Here is a 13,061-nt window from a genome sequence, read left to right on the forward strand (position 1 = left end):
AATCATACCCTATTGACAAGATGGAAAGTCTAGACCTAAAAAAAAACAAACACGGATACGTTTAACCTTTTATTTGTTTACCACAAATAACTTCACATTTATCAAGCTAATACTGCAGAGAAAAAATTTAAAAAAATAATAAAATATCTGTATACTACATCTGTTACAAATATAGAGGAGGTTTTAAGTGGTTGCACATAGGTATCACATGCTCTACACCCAGGGGTGTCCGATCCTGGCAACTTTAAGCCTTCTTCATTCTCAAAATTCCCTAGCCAGCATGGCTGGCTGGGAAATTCTAAGCGCTGAAATCCATAAGTCTTAATTTTGCCAAGGTTGGACACTCTGCTCTACAATACTGTTAATGCATACAGGACTAGAATCCAACACAGATTGCCAGTAATAGTAACTGATGGAAGCTTTTTCTCTATATATCTGAATGTCAACTAATGATATCAAGAATTCCTGTTGAACCAAAACTGCACTGAATTTCTACCACTCTAAGACACTGTATGAGAATAAGCTGTGTTAGCCTTTGGTAGCCCAAAATCAAAAGAGGTCTTGATAGCACGTTTTCAGACCAATACACTTCATGAAAAGGCGTGAGATTTTGTAAATTATTGGTCCCTTCATCAGCGGCTGCATCATCAGATGCTTATGCCTTTTTATAAATGTGCTGAGTGTGAAAAGGTGCCCCTAAACCCCTCCTGAATTTCTGCTTTCTAAAATCACCTGACAGACTCTTATTCTGAAGATGTTACAGTCCTCCACTTACAAACATTCATTTAGTGATCGTCCAAAGTTACGAGGGCGCTGAAAAAAGGTACGACTGGTCATTGCGCATAATGACCATCACAGCACCCCCATGGTCACATGATCAAAATTTGGGTGCTCAGCAACCGGCATGTGTGTACAACAGTTACAGCATCAGGTGATTGTCATTTGTGACCTTCCCAGAGGGCAGTCAATGGGGGGAGCTGAATTTGCTTAAGGACTCTCGGATTCACTTAACTGTGGGGGAGGGGGGTGGGGGAGGTTGTAAAATCCGGCAAAACTCACTTAACAAGCACTTTGCTTTGCAATGGAAATTCTGGAAACAATTGTTGTGGTTGTAAGTAGAGGACTGCCTGTACTGGTATCTCTCATAGTTTTTCTAAATCAGGTTTGCTTAGGTTGAAATGGACTCTATGATTCATTCAGCAGCAATTATGAAATAGTTAATAGCTTATATCAGGGGTCTCCAACCTTGGCAACTTTAAGACTTGTGGACTTCAACTCCCAGAGGAATTCTGGGAGTTGAAATCCACAAGTCTTAAAAGTTGCCAAGGTTGGAGACCCCTGGCTTATATGGTTTCCTGAAGGGTGGGCCTCTTGAAAGGGAGGGAAGGAGAAAGGAAGGGGCGTTTTTCTTGGTAAGACAATTGGAAGAAAGAAATTAAGTCCTCTGCAAAATGCTATCCTGTTTTACTTGTAGCCTCTGTCAACCCTGAAGCTGACCTGACCGAAGCCAACTTGGAGCTTCAGTGTTGCCACACTGGAGCTGAGGTATAGGAAGGGGGGAATTAGAGATAGCTGGGGTTTTGTAGCCACAATAAAATACTTTCTCTTGGGAACCAAGGACGTTCTCACACCTGGCCTGAGGAAGGAGGAGTGAGGTCACCAAACAACCAGACAGCGTCTTGATTGGACCGTGTGACTGATTGTTTGGGGTTGAGGGAAAACTTTTACTTTTAATTAGGTGAATTAAAAGGCGGGAATCTTCAGAGTCGGGTTTCACCAGATTTGTGCCAATATGATAAAGCCAATAAAGCTATTCTTTGAGGAATCCATCTGCCTCGGAGTTTTGCTTGCTATGGGTCTATTACTTTGAATCCTGGCAGCCTTATTTGAATGCTTTTATTTTTTTGGTTTGGGGGGGGGGAAATCCCTGTTCCATCATTTGTTGGGTGATTTCCCTTCACGCTCTGACCTACAGACCTTTTCAAGAACCAGAGAACAGCAGTACAAACATACTCCATATATATAAGCCACAATGCAATTTTTTTCAGGTACTTGAACACAGGACTGTAACCAAAGTTTGTTTCATTTAGGAGTTTTAAAAAGTAAACTATGCTTGGAATTGGGCTACTTTTTCAGTATTCATTTGATATGTTTGAATGAGCTATTATACTAAGTATAATAATAGGAGCTCCTGTACTGAACGGGTGATTGGACTAGATGATCTCTAAGGCCCATTCAATCCTTATGTTCTATAATCCTACCATCCTCTTGTAAATTGGTATTTTTCTTCATTTTCCTTTAACATCCCAGTGTTATTCTTTGGGTATTTTTAATATGCAGATCCCAGGGATATAGACTTAAAATGTTAACACAAACAAAATAAAAAAGTTAATATAAATACGTTTACAGCCCAACATGCTAATTTGGGATAATAACTGGAAAAAGGGACATTCTAATACATTGTCCCAATTAATGTTAGTAGGTCTTTTAATGAGGTATTCATTCCCATATAAATAAAGAAAAAAATAGAGTAGTTATAAGGAACAGTATTTTCCAGAATTTCAGTAATTAGCACATAAAAGCAGCAGGCACAGACAGAACATAGCCAAACAAATTCTCAAAAAACCCCAAACCCTAAACTAAATTAAAATTAATTTCCCCTCGTTGGCTTTCTCGTTTTTGTTTCTTTTTTTATTCCTAACTAGTGGCAGTAAGTATATTTTGAGCTACATTTTTAAAATCCTGCTGAACTATTGCACAATTTACAAACTGACATAACACAAGAATACAGGTCGCCCTGTTTAGTAATCACAACAGAGACCCGCAATGTGTTCATTAAGTGAAGCGGTCGCTAAGTGAAACAGAAACTGTGCTTATGATCGTACTTCAGCCTCATTTGCTTTACAGACCTGCAAAAGTTGTAAATGCAAGGATTGGTCATAAAGTTACTTTTTCATCACTGTCATAAACTGCAACTCATTGCTGTACAAGGCAGTCAGTCGCTAAGCAAGGATTACCTATAAGATTATAAGGCAAGGATAGACTGGAGGATGACTTAATATGCTTCTCTACCTTAACCCAATACTGTTAATTTGAAATCAGTGGTTGTCACTAGGAAAAAGAGAAGTGAACATGATAAATGTTGAAGGGCGTGTGTGTGTTTGTGTGGCATTCTCTTGCTTTAACTTGCTGTTTGTCTGTGTGTATGTTTGTGAGCACACGTGCATTGGTTTCCTACGCTTCCAAAGACTTACAAACATTGAGCAAAGGTATCATTGAAAAGAATAATAGAAGGCTGGGTCTCGTTTTGGCATCTTAAGACCTCTGGGTGTCTCTGAATGTGCATCCATATGTTGTGTATGTCTGTTAAATGGAGAAGGTTAAGCCAACCATAGGGCATTAACACCTGTTAAAGCAAATAATAAATTTGCTTTAAAAAACAAATAATCAGGTTTACTGTAATTCACTACTGACATTTAGTATTGTGATCTTATGGGCTCAAATCGATCACAAGAAATTCACTAGATGGTCTGTGACCCAAAGAACTCTGGCTTATATTTGTAAAGTAAAACTCACAGACTTTGGGACAAGACAGAAAACAAGCTCCTCGTAAGTCAGCTCAAAGGATTACCCAACAGTAGAGACCTTAACTGCAGGAAAATGCAGGTAGTCCTCGACTTACAAGAGTTTGCTTAGCGACCATTCAAAGTTACAGCAGCACTGAAAAAAGTGACTTATGACCATTTTTTACAATTACATTTCCAGCACCCCCATGATCATGTGATCAAAATTCAGATGCTTGGCAACTGGTTCATACTTATGACCATTGCTGTGTCCCAAGGTCACGTGATCAGCTTTTGTTACCTTTTGACAAGCAGAGCCAATGGGGAAACCAGGTTCACTTAACTATCGGGTTACTAACTTATGAACTGCAGTGATTCACTTAGCAACTGAGGCAAGAAAAGTCGTAAAATGTGGCAAAAACTCACTTAACAAATGTCTCACTTAGCAACAGAAATTTTGGGCTCAATTGTGGTCGTAAGTCAAGGACTACCTGGAGTAAAAACAGTTTTTGTCTTCTGCACAGCCTTCAAAGTCTGGGAAGAAGGATGTTGGATCTGTGTCTTTATTTGCTGTATGAGAACTGCTTGAGACCATTTTTTACTAACCTGTTACGCAAGCATCCATATCAAAAACTACCAAATATTCTAAGTTAAATATCATAATGTTTTTAATTAGGTGGTTTAAAATCAGTGGGTCAAGCTTTCACTTTCTTTTTGTTGCAATCAAGCACTGGAAATATTAAAATGTGTTTTTAGAAGCCAGAATTTGGGATCGATCTTTCCATCAATAATTCTTAGGTCATTTGTGAAAATGAGATATATTGCAGTGATGAAAGGCAATTTGTAGTCTTGACTGTGAAAGATTTGCTTATCATTGCTGATGACCCCACAAAGAAAGAAGAGAAAGAATATTCTTCTCCCAGGGACTCTGCAACAGTTAGGCATTACTACCACATATGTCCTGTCTCCTAACGAAATGTCCCTATTTAAGAAAGAACATGAAGATCATGAACTCAGTTTAATAGTTCTATGAAGGATCAGAAAACTTTCCTTCTTTCTTTCTTTCTTTCCTTTCTTTCCTTTCTTTCTTTTTCTTTCCACTTTAAAAACACTTTATTCCAGAAAACAGTTTGTCTCAGATCTCATGTTGGGCACAGGGATGTTAATAAAATTGAATCAAATGAATATATACATTTGAGAGCTTAACCCTGGCTAACCAATAGCCAAAATTTTGAGTCTTCCAGAGGTTAGAGTTCCAGAATTCTCCATTACAAATCCCACCTCAATCACACAACATGCACCACCAGGTTATCACACCAGACATTTTCCCCTTTCCATTTCCACTTTTCCCTACTCTGATTTTATTACTACCGCTTTCAAATTTTGTCACTTTCTTATCCTACGGAAGCCAGTCTCTGTAATTCAACGATATGTCTAACCATGGATAAAAATAATACCATTCGTTTTTTTCACCCCTGATTAAAAACAGCCTGGCAGCAAACAAAGTCCCATCTAATCTTTGGAGACAAGACTTAAGAGAGAACAGTCAAAGTCACAGTTCCTTTTGTTCTTTTTAGAAGAGCGACAGCTTCCTCGTGGGTGACCCCTTCCAAGCTCTGCCCATTGACTGCAATGATCTGATCCCCTCTTTTAAGGCGCCCGTCTTCTGCTGCTGCGCCCTGCAATGTTTAAAGAAACAGATTTTATTTTACAGAATTACATATAGTGCCCAACTCGAGCCACAGGCTATACCATAATGTCTTTTCCTTGGTTTTGGCTTTACAATTGGACTGACCCCAACCAATATAATTCATATACCATGGGAATTTTTGTTACAATGGGGTTCTTTTGTAACAATGGGCTGCTTTTGCATGAGGACAAAATCAGGTATTAAGGTTTTAAATACCCAGTATTCAATTCTTACAACTTGTGATCTTGTTCACCTCAAATATTTCTTCATTAGAGTCCTTTTGCATTAAACAATGAGTTATAGCAGAGAAAATCGTAGGACATTTCCTACAGTTTCTTAATGCAAATCTTTTTATTTGTGGACAAATTCTGAATAATAAAAAATCTAGGTCACTACTGTGTGTGTGTATTCCAGGATGCACAAAAATGAAAGGAGGCCCTGGAGTATATAAATATTAGATGCATGAGATTTACAGAGATAACAGTGCCCTGTATTAAACGACAGATAGTGAAATAAGAGCATTATCAAAATTTCTGTCTTTTTTTCCTTTTTGTTTCCATCAGGCATTTAAGTCAGTGCATCACACATGTAGGGCAAGGTATGCAGGACAAAGTTAACAAGACACTAAAGCAAGGTAAGAGCTAGAGGTAAGACATCTCATACTTTATAGATCAGCAGTTTTCAAACACTGGTATTTGGCAAAGAGACTACAGGTGTGCCTCTCACCCAGAATCCCATCTCCCATGACATCACCACAGGTGAACCATCTCTATTTCTCCTTCACAGCCCAAGCACCTGGGATGTCATGGGATTTTGGGTTTTGCTACCTGAAAGTCCTGCCTGTGAAATGAAAAGGGTTGAAAACCTCTATTCTAGATGATTTGGATTGTATAATATTTTGCCTTTGGTCACACCAATCCCACTTGAAGGCAATGGTTTGCCTTCTGCTGTCTTAGTCATCTACCAATCATTTTAGATAAGGAACAACACAGACTTGATGGTGGCACATAATCAATATTTTAGAGAAGACAGAAAGGACCACGTTGAAATATATGTCTCGATTTAAAACATAACAACTAGTTAGCTAATGAATTTAGTATCAAGTTCTTACCTTTGCAAATACGGTCTTAACATAAATGGGCAGATCTCCATGAGGACTTCCGTATCCACCTACAATGCTAAAGCCCAAGCCATCAGGTCCTCGATCCAGAGTGATGGTTTTGTATTGAGGGGGCCTATAATGAACACACTAAAGTTGTTTCACTGTTCTGCTCATTGTAGCAATAGATGGGTTAAACATGCTTGATTGTCTAATATGTGCATACATACTGTACATATACTGTATGTACGTACGTATGTATGTACTGTACTGTACTGTACTGTACGTGTGTGTGTGTGTATATTTGTTTTCGTAGAAAACAAATTTCGCCTGAAGATGACGAGTGGGACCTCGTTGAAACGTCACCAAGATACTATTAATCTTACACGGGAAAAGACCCGAATACACCAAAACTTGCATACACACACACACATAAATAACCTTTAATGAAGATGTCTTCACCCTGCAACGAAGTGATTTGGGCTGACAATTCTCATCCTTCTCTTCCTCCTCCTCCACTATTATTTATTACCAGTGTTCTGTATTAAACCCTTTCAATGGTATATTTTTGTTATGTTCACCAAAATAATGGAGCCTCAATCAACTTCCCTAATCATAAAAATCTTGACATTCAAGCTTGCAATAGACTGTTGCCAATTTCAAGTAGAACGGATACTGAATTCAAGTATATTTTCTTACTGTGGATTTGATAGTTAAATTAGAAAAATCCATATTAACCACTATTAAGTTGATAAACTCACCCCAAATCATCCTGAAAGATGCTGCTTGATGTTAGACCTGAAAATGTTAGACTAGATGTTGGTGGATCCTGCTGTTGGCTAGTTATGACACTGACATCTCCACCAGCTACAACCTGAAAGTTAGTGTTAAACATAAACAAATGAGTATACAGATCATTATATAGAAGATGGCTACAGCTCTACAAAACAAAAAATGACTCTGAATTTTTATATTCTCTGTTTTAAATGCATAGAGCTATATTCAATAAATATCATCCAACTTCATGAAGAACTCCAAAATGCTCTATATTAAGAAGCATAACTATACCTACAAAAGCAACTGAATGTTGTTTGGTTTTCTTCTGCTCCTATGTGGGTTTGGCTTGTCTTCATTTCTCAAATAATATACATAGCTAGCTACTGAACTCACTCACTCATTTCCACTTCCTATTCATCCTGTCCTCAAGATTAAACTAAGCCATGTGTTTTATTGCTATGTATTGCAAGCTTGTTTGATTTTAACATCTGTGCAGTTTCTCTTCCCTTTTTCTCTTTCTCTCTTATCTCACTTTTTGGCTGAAACATAGGTCTAGGTAGTAATTGTTTTGTGCATGTTACAATGACCATTCAACTAGTGCTCTGCTCTTACATGATGATTACATAATCATTTCTTTCTGAACTTGAAGAGAAATTCAGAGAAAGCTGCATATTTGATCTGAATGGAGGGAACCCAATGATGCCCTTGAAGTGATGTCCCGATGCCTGGAGGCCGTGCGGATCTGGATGGGGAGAAACAGACTCAGGCTCAACCTGTCCAAGACCGAGTGGCTGTGGTTTTCGGTGTCCCGATATAGTCAGTTGGTGCCATCACTGACTATTGGGGGCGAGTCGTTGGCCCCCACGGAGAGGGCTCGCAACTTGGGCGTCCTCCTGGATACACGGCTGTCCTTAGAAGAACATCTGACGGATGTGGCCAGGGGAACTTTCTATCAAGTTCGCCTGATTCGCCAGTTGCGTCCCTTTCTGGATCGGGACTCCTTATGCACAGTCACTCATGCCCTCGTCACTTCCCGCCTGGACTACTGCAATGCTCTCTACATGGGGCTCCCCTTGAGGAGCACCTGGAGGCTCCAACTGGTCCAGAATGCGGCTGCGCGGGTGGTTATGGGAGCGACATTGCGGTTCCATGTAACACCTCTCCTGCGCAAGCTGCACTGGCTCCCGGTGGTCTTCCGGGTGCACTTCAAGGTATTGGTTACCACCTTTAGAGCGCTCCATGGCTCAGGACCTGGGTACTTACAAGACCGCCTTCTGCCACCGGTAGCCTCTCACCGGCCAGTACGCACAGAGAGGGGCTCCTCAGGGCGCCGTCGGCCAAACAGTGTCGACTGGCGGCCCCCAGAGGGAGAGCCTTCTCTGTGGGGGCACCTGCCCTTTGGAACGAGCTCCCCCCGGAGATATGGAGGATCCCGGATTTACGCACTTTCCGCCGTGCCCTCAAGAGTTTTTTATTCCAACAAGCGGGGCTGGCCTAACTCTTTTTAATTGTTTAATTTTAATTCTAATTTGTTTTTAAAAATAGTTTTTTAATTAGTATGGGCCAAATTTATTTAATATGTTTTTTAAATTGTTTTTTAAATTTTATATTGGATCTGTTTTATCTATGGCTGTTCACCGCCCTGAGTCCTTTGGGAGTAGGGCAGTATATAAATCTAAATAAACTCAAACTCAAAATGGGTTCCACAGCAAGCTCATTTCTCAATTATAAAGGTAACTGTTGACCTATGACCGTAAAGGAACCTATTCATTATGATTACAAATGGTGATGGCTATTAAGTGAAATGGGCCTTGCTTAATGACCCCTCCTCCCCTACTTTCCCTGATGAGGCCATTAAATGAATGTTTGGCTCGTTAAATGGGTGCCTTGAGTGTGGGGGAGGCCCTGGGAGACTTAGCGCAGGTTCAGGTCTGCCTGTACTGGGATTCCCAAGGCCTTCCCAATCCTCTCAGGCACCCCCTGATCCAATCCCTGCCGCTCAGGATTACTGCAGGCTTCAGCCTGCTCCCAACCCCAGCCACTCAGCCACCCTAAGAAGCCTAAAGCCAGGTAGCGGAAGCTGCTGGTGCACGGGGAGCTATTAGAACTTGTAGGCCCAGGATGGGAAGAAGGCCTGGCCCACAAGCTTGGGTGGATGAATGACTGGGTTGGGAGCAGGCCAAAGCAGGGGTGAAATCCAGCAGGTTCTGACAGGTTCTGGAGAACTGGTAGCGGAAATTTTGAGTAGTTTGGAGAACTGGTAAATACCACCTCTGGCTGGTCCCAGAGTGGGGTGGGAATGGAGATTTTGCAGTATCCTTCCCCTGCCACGCCCACCAAGCCACGCCCACAGAACCGGTAGTAAAAAAATTTGGATTTCACCACTGGGCCAAAGGCCTGCAAGGAGCTGATGGGATGGGTTGGGGAAAATTGGGGGGGGGGTGTCAGCCATTGTATCATCCCTGTGTCAGTCATAAGGGTGAACAACTGGGGGGGGGGGCACTGCAGCAACCATAAATTTGAAACCAGGTCATAAGTAGCTTTTCGTGGATCTTTCATAAGTGAAGGACTACGTGTATATCCCTAGGCCTCCATAAATACACATGGCATATAGAAAAACACTATTATTATGTCTAGTTGCAAATAGAACCAAGTCCTTAAATAAACACATTCCTGCTTATAATCATTTTTAAACACTTAAATATAGCAATGATATCCAGATTTATGATCTAAATGCCCAAGACAAGCTGCCGGTATGATAACATTAGCCATATGCCTGGTTTCCAAATAAAGATGTTTAGGACGTTTTTTATTGCAGCTGATCACAAAGAGGAATGAGCTAACAGTCATTTGCACAGCAGTGGGTTGGATAGAATCTTGTCTATTTAAAGCAAATTTACCTGTGTGACGATGTGATCAGCTGCAAAATACCTTGTGCTTCAACTTATGCTCCAAATGTACCTTAAAAGACATACTGATTGAAGATTATTGTGTAGCTTTTAAAAGGTACTATAAATATGGATGTAGAGAGCAAAAATGACCTTGATGAAAATACATGTGAACTACTGCCTGGGTACAAGAGGGACTTTTAAGTCCATAACAGTGAGATGTGGTTATCATCTCAAGAAGCTTTCCATAGAAGAGAAATGATAAGCCACACAAACTTGGTTGACTTATGCAGATTTAGTGACTTTTTCTGAAGGAAACTTAATTAAAAACAAGGGAAAAATTGGAAAAGGACGGTTTTACATGTCAATGGTTTGCTTATGTTGATGTATTAAAAAGATTTAAGTTTGTATAAGAATAATTTTGGTTTCACAAAAATGAGAGAACTAAATTTGAACTGAATTTGTGTTCTAAGGAGGAGCATGTATTGCCAAGATGTATCAAATGAATATACAAGAAGACTTTGTGATTAAAGTCTTCTTCTTTGGGATATAAAATAATGCTACATCAGTGAGAAAACATGTGGAGTATGAGATTACAATTTACTTTGAACTCTAATTTGAAAGATAATTTCTATAATATAATGTATCATTGATATTTAACACCCGATAAATTATCAAAGATGTATCATCATGTCAAACATATATTGGAAATGTAATCAGTCTGAAAGCACTTTATATCACCTTAAATGTACTTTAATTGAAATAATTCTTAAAACAAATATACAACTGAAACCAGATGTTTTTCTTTTAGATCTGATGGATAAACAGCTGGGAATTGTTCTGTATATAATAACTGTAGTCAAACGTCTCTTTGCACAGAGATGGTAAGAATGGATGCTGAAGTTAATGGAATTGTCTGAGATGGCAAATTTTGACTACCTTAAAGAAAAGACTTTGTCTAACTTTCTTTTTCTATGTGGAAACCACTTTTAGATTATTATTTTTTTGCTAAAAACCAATACAGAATACCATGTTTCCCCGAAAATAAGACCCTGTCTTATATTTTTTTGAACCCCGAAATAAGCGCTTGGCCTTATTTTCGGGGAGGTCTTATTATTTTGAGACGGGTGGAGCAAGATGGGGCTCCTCTTGCTGTCTTACCCAATTTCCAGCTCTGTGTTTAAATATTTCCGGGGAGGTCTTATTTTCAGGAGGAGGCTTATTTTCGTGCATGCACTCAAAAGCCCAATTGGGCTTATTATCAGGGGATGTCTTATTTTCGGGGAAACGGAATATAGAATATAAAAATGATATATTAAGTGTGTGATTTGCTGATTAAGAGTGTTTATGATTATAGAAATATTGGATATTATTGAATTTTTGATATACATATTTGTAACTGTATCAAAGAAAGGTGAAAGTTATTTCCTTTTGGATTTTTAAAATTCCTTTGCACCTTTTCTTCTCCTATAGTTTTCCTTAATAATTTTGTTTGGTTTTTATATTTTATGTTTTGCAGAAATTTAATAAAGTATTTTTTTTTTAAAAAAAGAAACTAGTCCAGAAAGATGCCTCCCTGATTCTCTGTAGTATAAGAAGGAGAGAAGTAGCCTATTTGCAAGATTCTGTTATTACAATCAATTTCAATAAAAATAGTTTCAGGCCTCCTGTGCAGTTGATTTCCAGATCTGACCTATCTTATAGGGCTGGCATATGGTTCCAGATAGCCATCACAATATATAAATCATAATATGAATACTGTATTTTTAGGACTATAAGACACACCAGAGTATATGATGCACCAAGATTTTGAAAAGGTAAATAAGAAACAAAAGGTTTTTGCCCTCCCTGGCCCCCAGGAGCACTCTGCAGGCCTCCCAAACCCTCTGCACATCCAGTTTTTGCGAAAAACGGGATGCAGAGGCAGTGGTGAAATTTTCAGGTGGATGGAATAAATCTCAGAGATGCAAGCCATGAGCAAGCAATGGAAGCCATTCGAAGAGCAGGCAATCCAGTAGTCTTGATGGTACAGAGCATTATAAGCAAACCAAGGGTAAGCATAAGAGAAGGGGGAAAAATATGTAGAATCATAAATATGCATCCAAAGTTAAGCATTTATTCCAAATTTTGTTGATTTTGAGGAGAACTGAGGCTTCACTTTCTAAATCTTACATCATCTACAAAGCTAAGAACAGAATTAGTTGAGGTTGCAATTAGTCCAGTGGTGGAATTCAAGTTTTTTTGCTACCGGTTCTGTGGGAGTGGCTTGGTGGGTGTGGTGTGGCTTGTGGGCGTGGCAGGGGAAGGATACTGCAAAATCTCTATTTCCATTCTACTCCAGGGGAAGGATACTGCAAAATCCCCATTCCTACCCCACTCTGGGGCCAGCCAGACCTGATATTTGCCAGTTGTCCAAACTACTCAAAATTTCCACTACCGGTTCTCCAGAACCTGTCAGAATCTGCTGAATTTCACCCCTGCACAGAGGGTTTGGAAGGCCTGCAGAATGCTCCTGGGGGCTGGGGAGGGCAAAACACCCCCATTTTTTGCAAAAAAAGGGACCCATTTCAGGAAAAACAGGCCTGTTTTTGGCCTCCCAAACACCCGTGTCGCGTTTTTGCCCTTCCAGGCCCCAGGAGCACTCTGCGCATCCCATTTTTGGCAAAACAGGACATGCGGGGCAGGGTTTTGGGAGGCCAAAAATGGCTGTATTTGGCGTATAAGACGCACCAACCTTTCCCCCCTCTTTTAGGGGGGAAAAAAGTGTGTCTTATACTCCGAAAAGTACAGTAATTGGAAGATGAATTCTACCACTTGTACATATTAAGTTGCAGGCAACATTCCTACCTGTAATTCAATGGCGCCCAAAGCATTCTTCAGCAAACTGACAGCCTGGGAATGAGTCATGCCTTCAGTAGATGTTCCACAAATGCTTACAATCCTGTCTCCAACCTGTATGATGAAAGTGAGATATATGTGGGGAGGGGGTGGAGGGGGGAGAGGAATAATCAATCATACTAAATTGTTGCAAAGTCATTAATTAA

At 39.9% G+C, this 13,061-nt stretch overlaps 1 protein-coding gene across 17 annotated transcripts in view; it reads right to left on the minus strand.

The window, feature by feature from the left end:
• Positions 1–1,894: 1,894 nt before the first annotated feature.
• Positions 1,895–13,061, minus strand: part of MPDZ (multiple PDZ domain crumbs cell polarity complex component) — a 105,177-nt gene continuing 94,010 nt past the window's right edge. For all 17 annotated transcript variants that reach the window (XM_087886259.1, XM_087886254.1, XM_087886258.1 and 14 more), the window contains 4 exons: positions 12,865–12,969; positions 7,114–7,226; positions 6,365–6,488; positions 1,895–5,242 (listed from right to left, as the gene is read on the minus strand). In XM_087886259.1, the coding sequence (XP_087742385.1) occupies positions 5,096–5,242; positions 6,365–6,488; positions 7,114–7,226; positions 12,865–12,969 (489 nt within the window). In that variant the 3' untranslated portion in view covers positions 1,895–5,095. The remainder of the gene's footprint in view (positions 5,243–6,364; positions 6,489–7,113; positions 7,227–12,864; positions 12,970–13,061) is intronic.

This window comes from Pantherophis guttatus, chromosome 2, assembly GCF_059756535.1.
Source record: "Pantherophis guttatus breed Tessera chromosome 2, ASM5975653v1, whole genome shotgun sequence".
Taxonomy (NCBI): Eukaryota; Metazoa; Chordata; class Lepidosauria; order Squamata; family Colubridae; genus Pantherophis; species Pantherophis guttatus.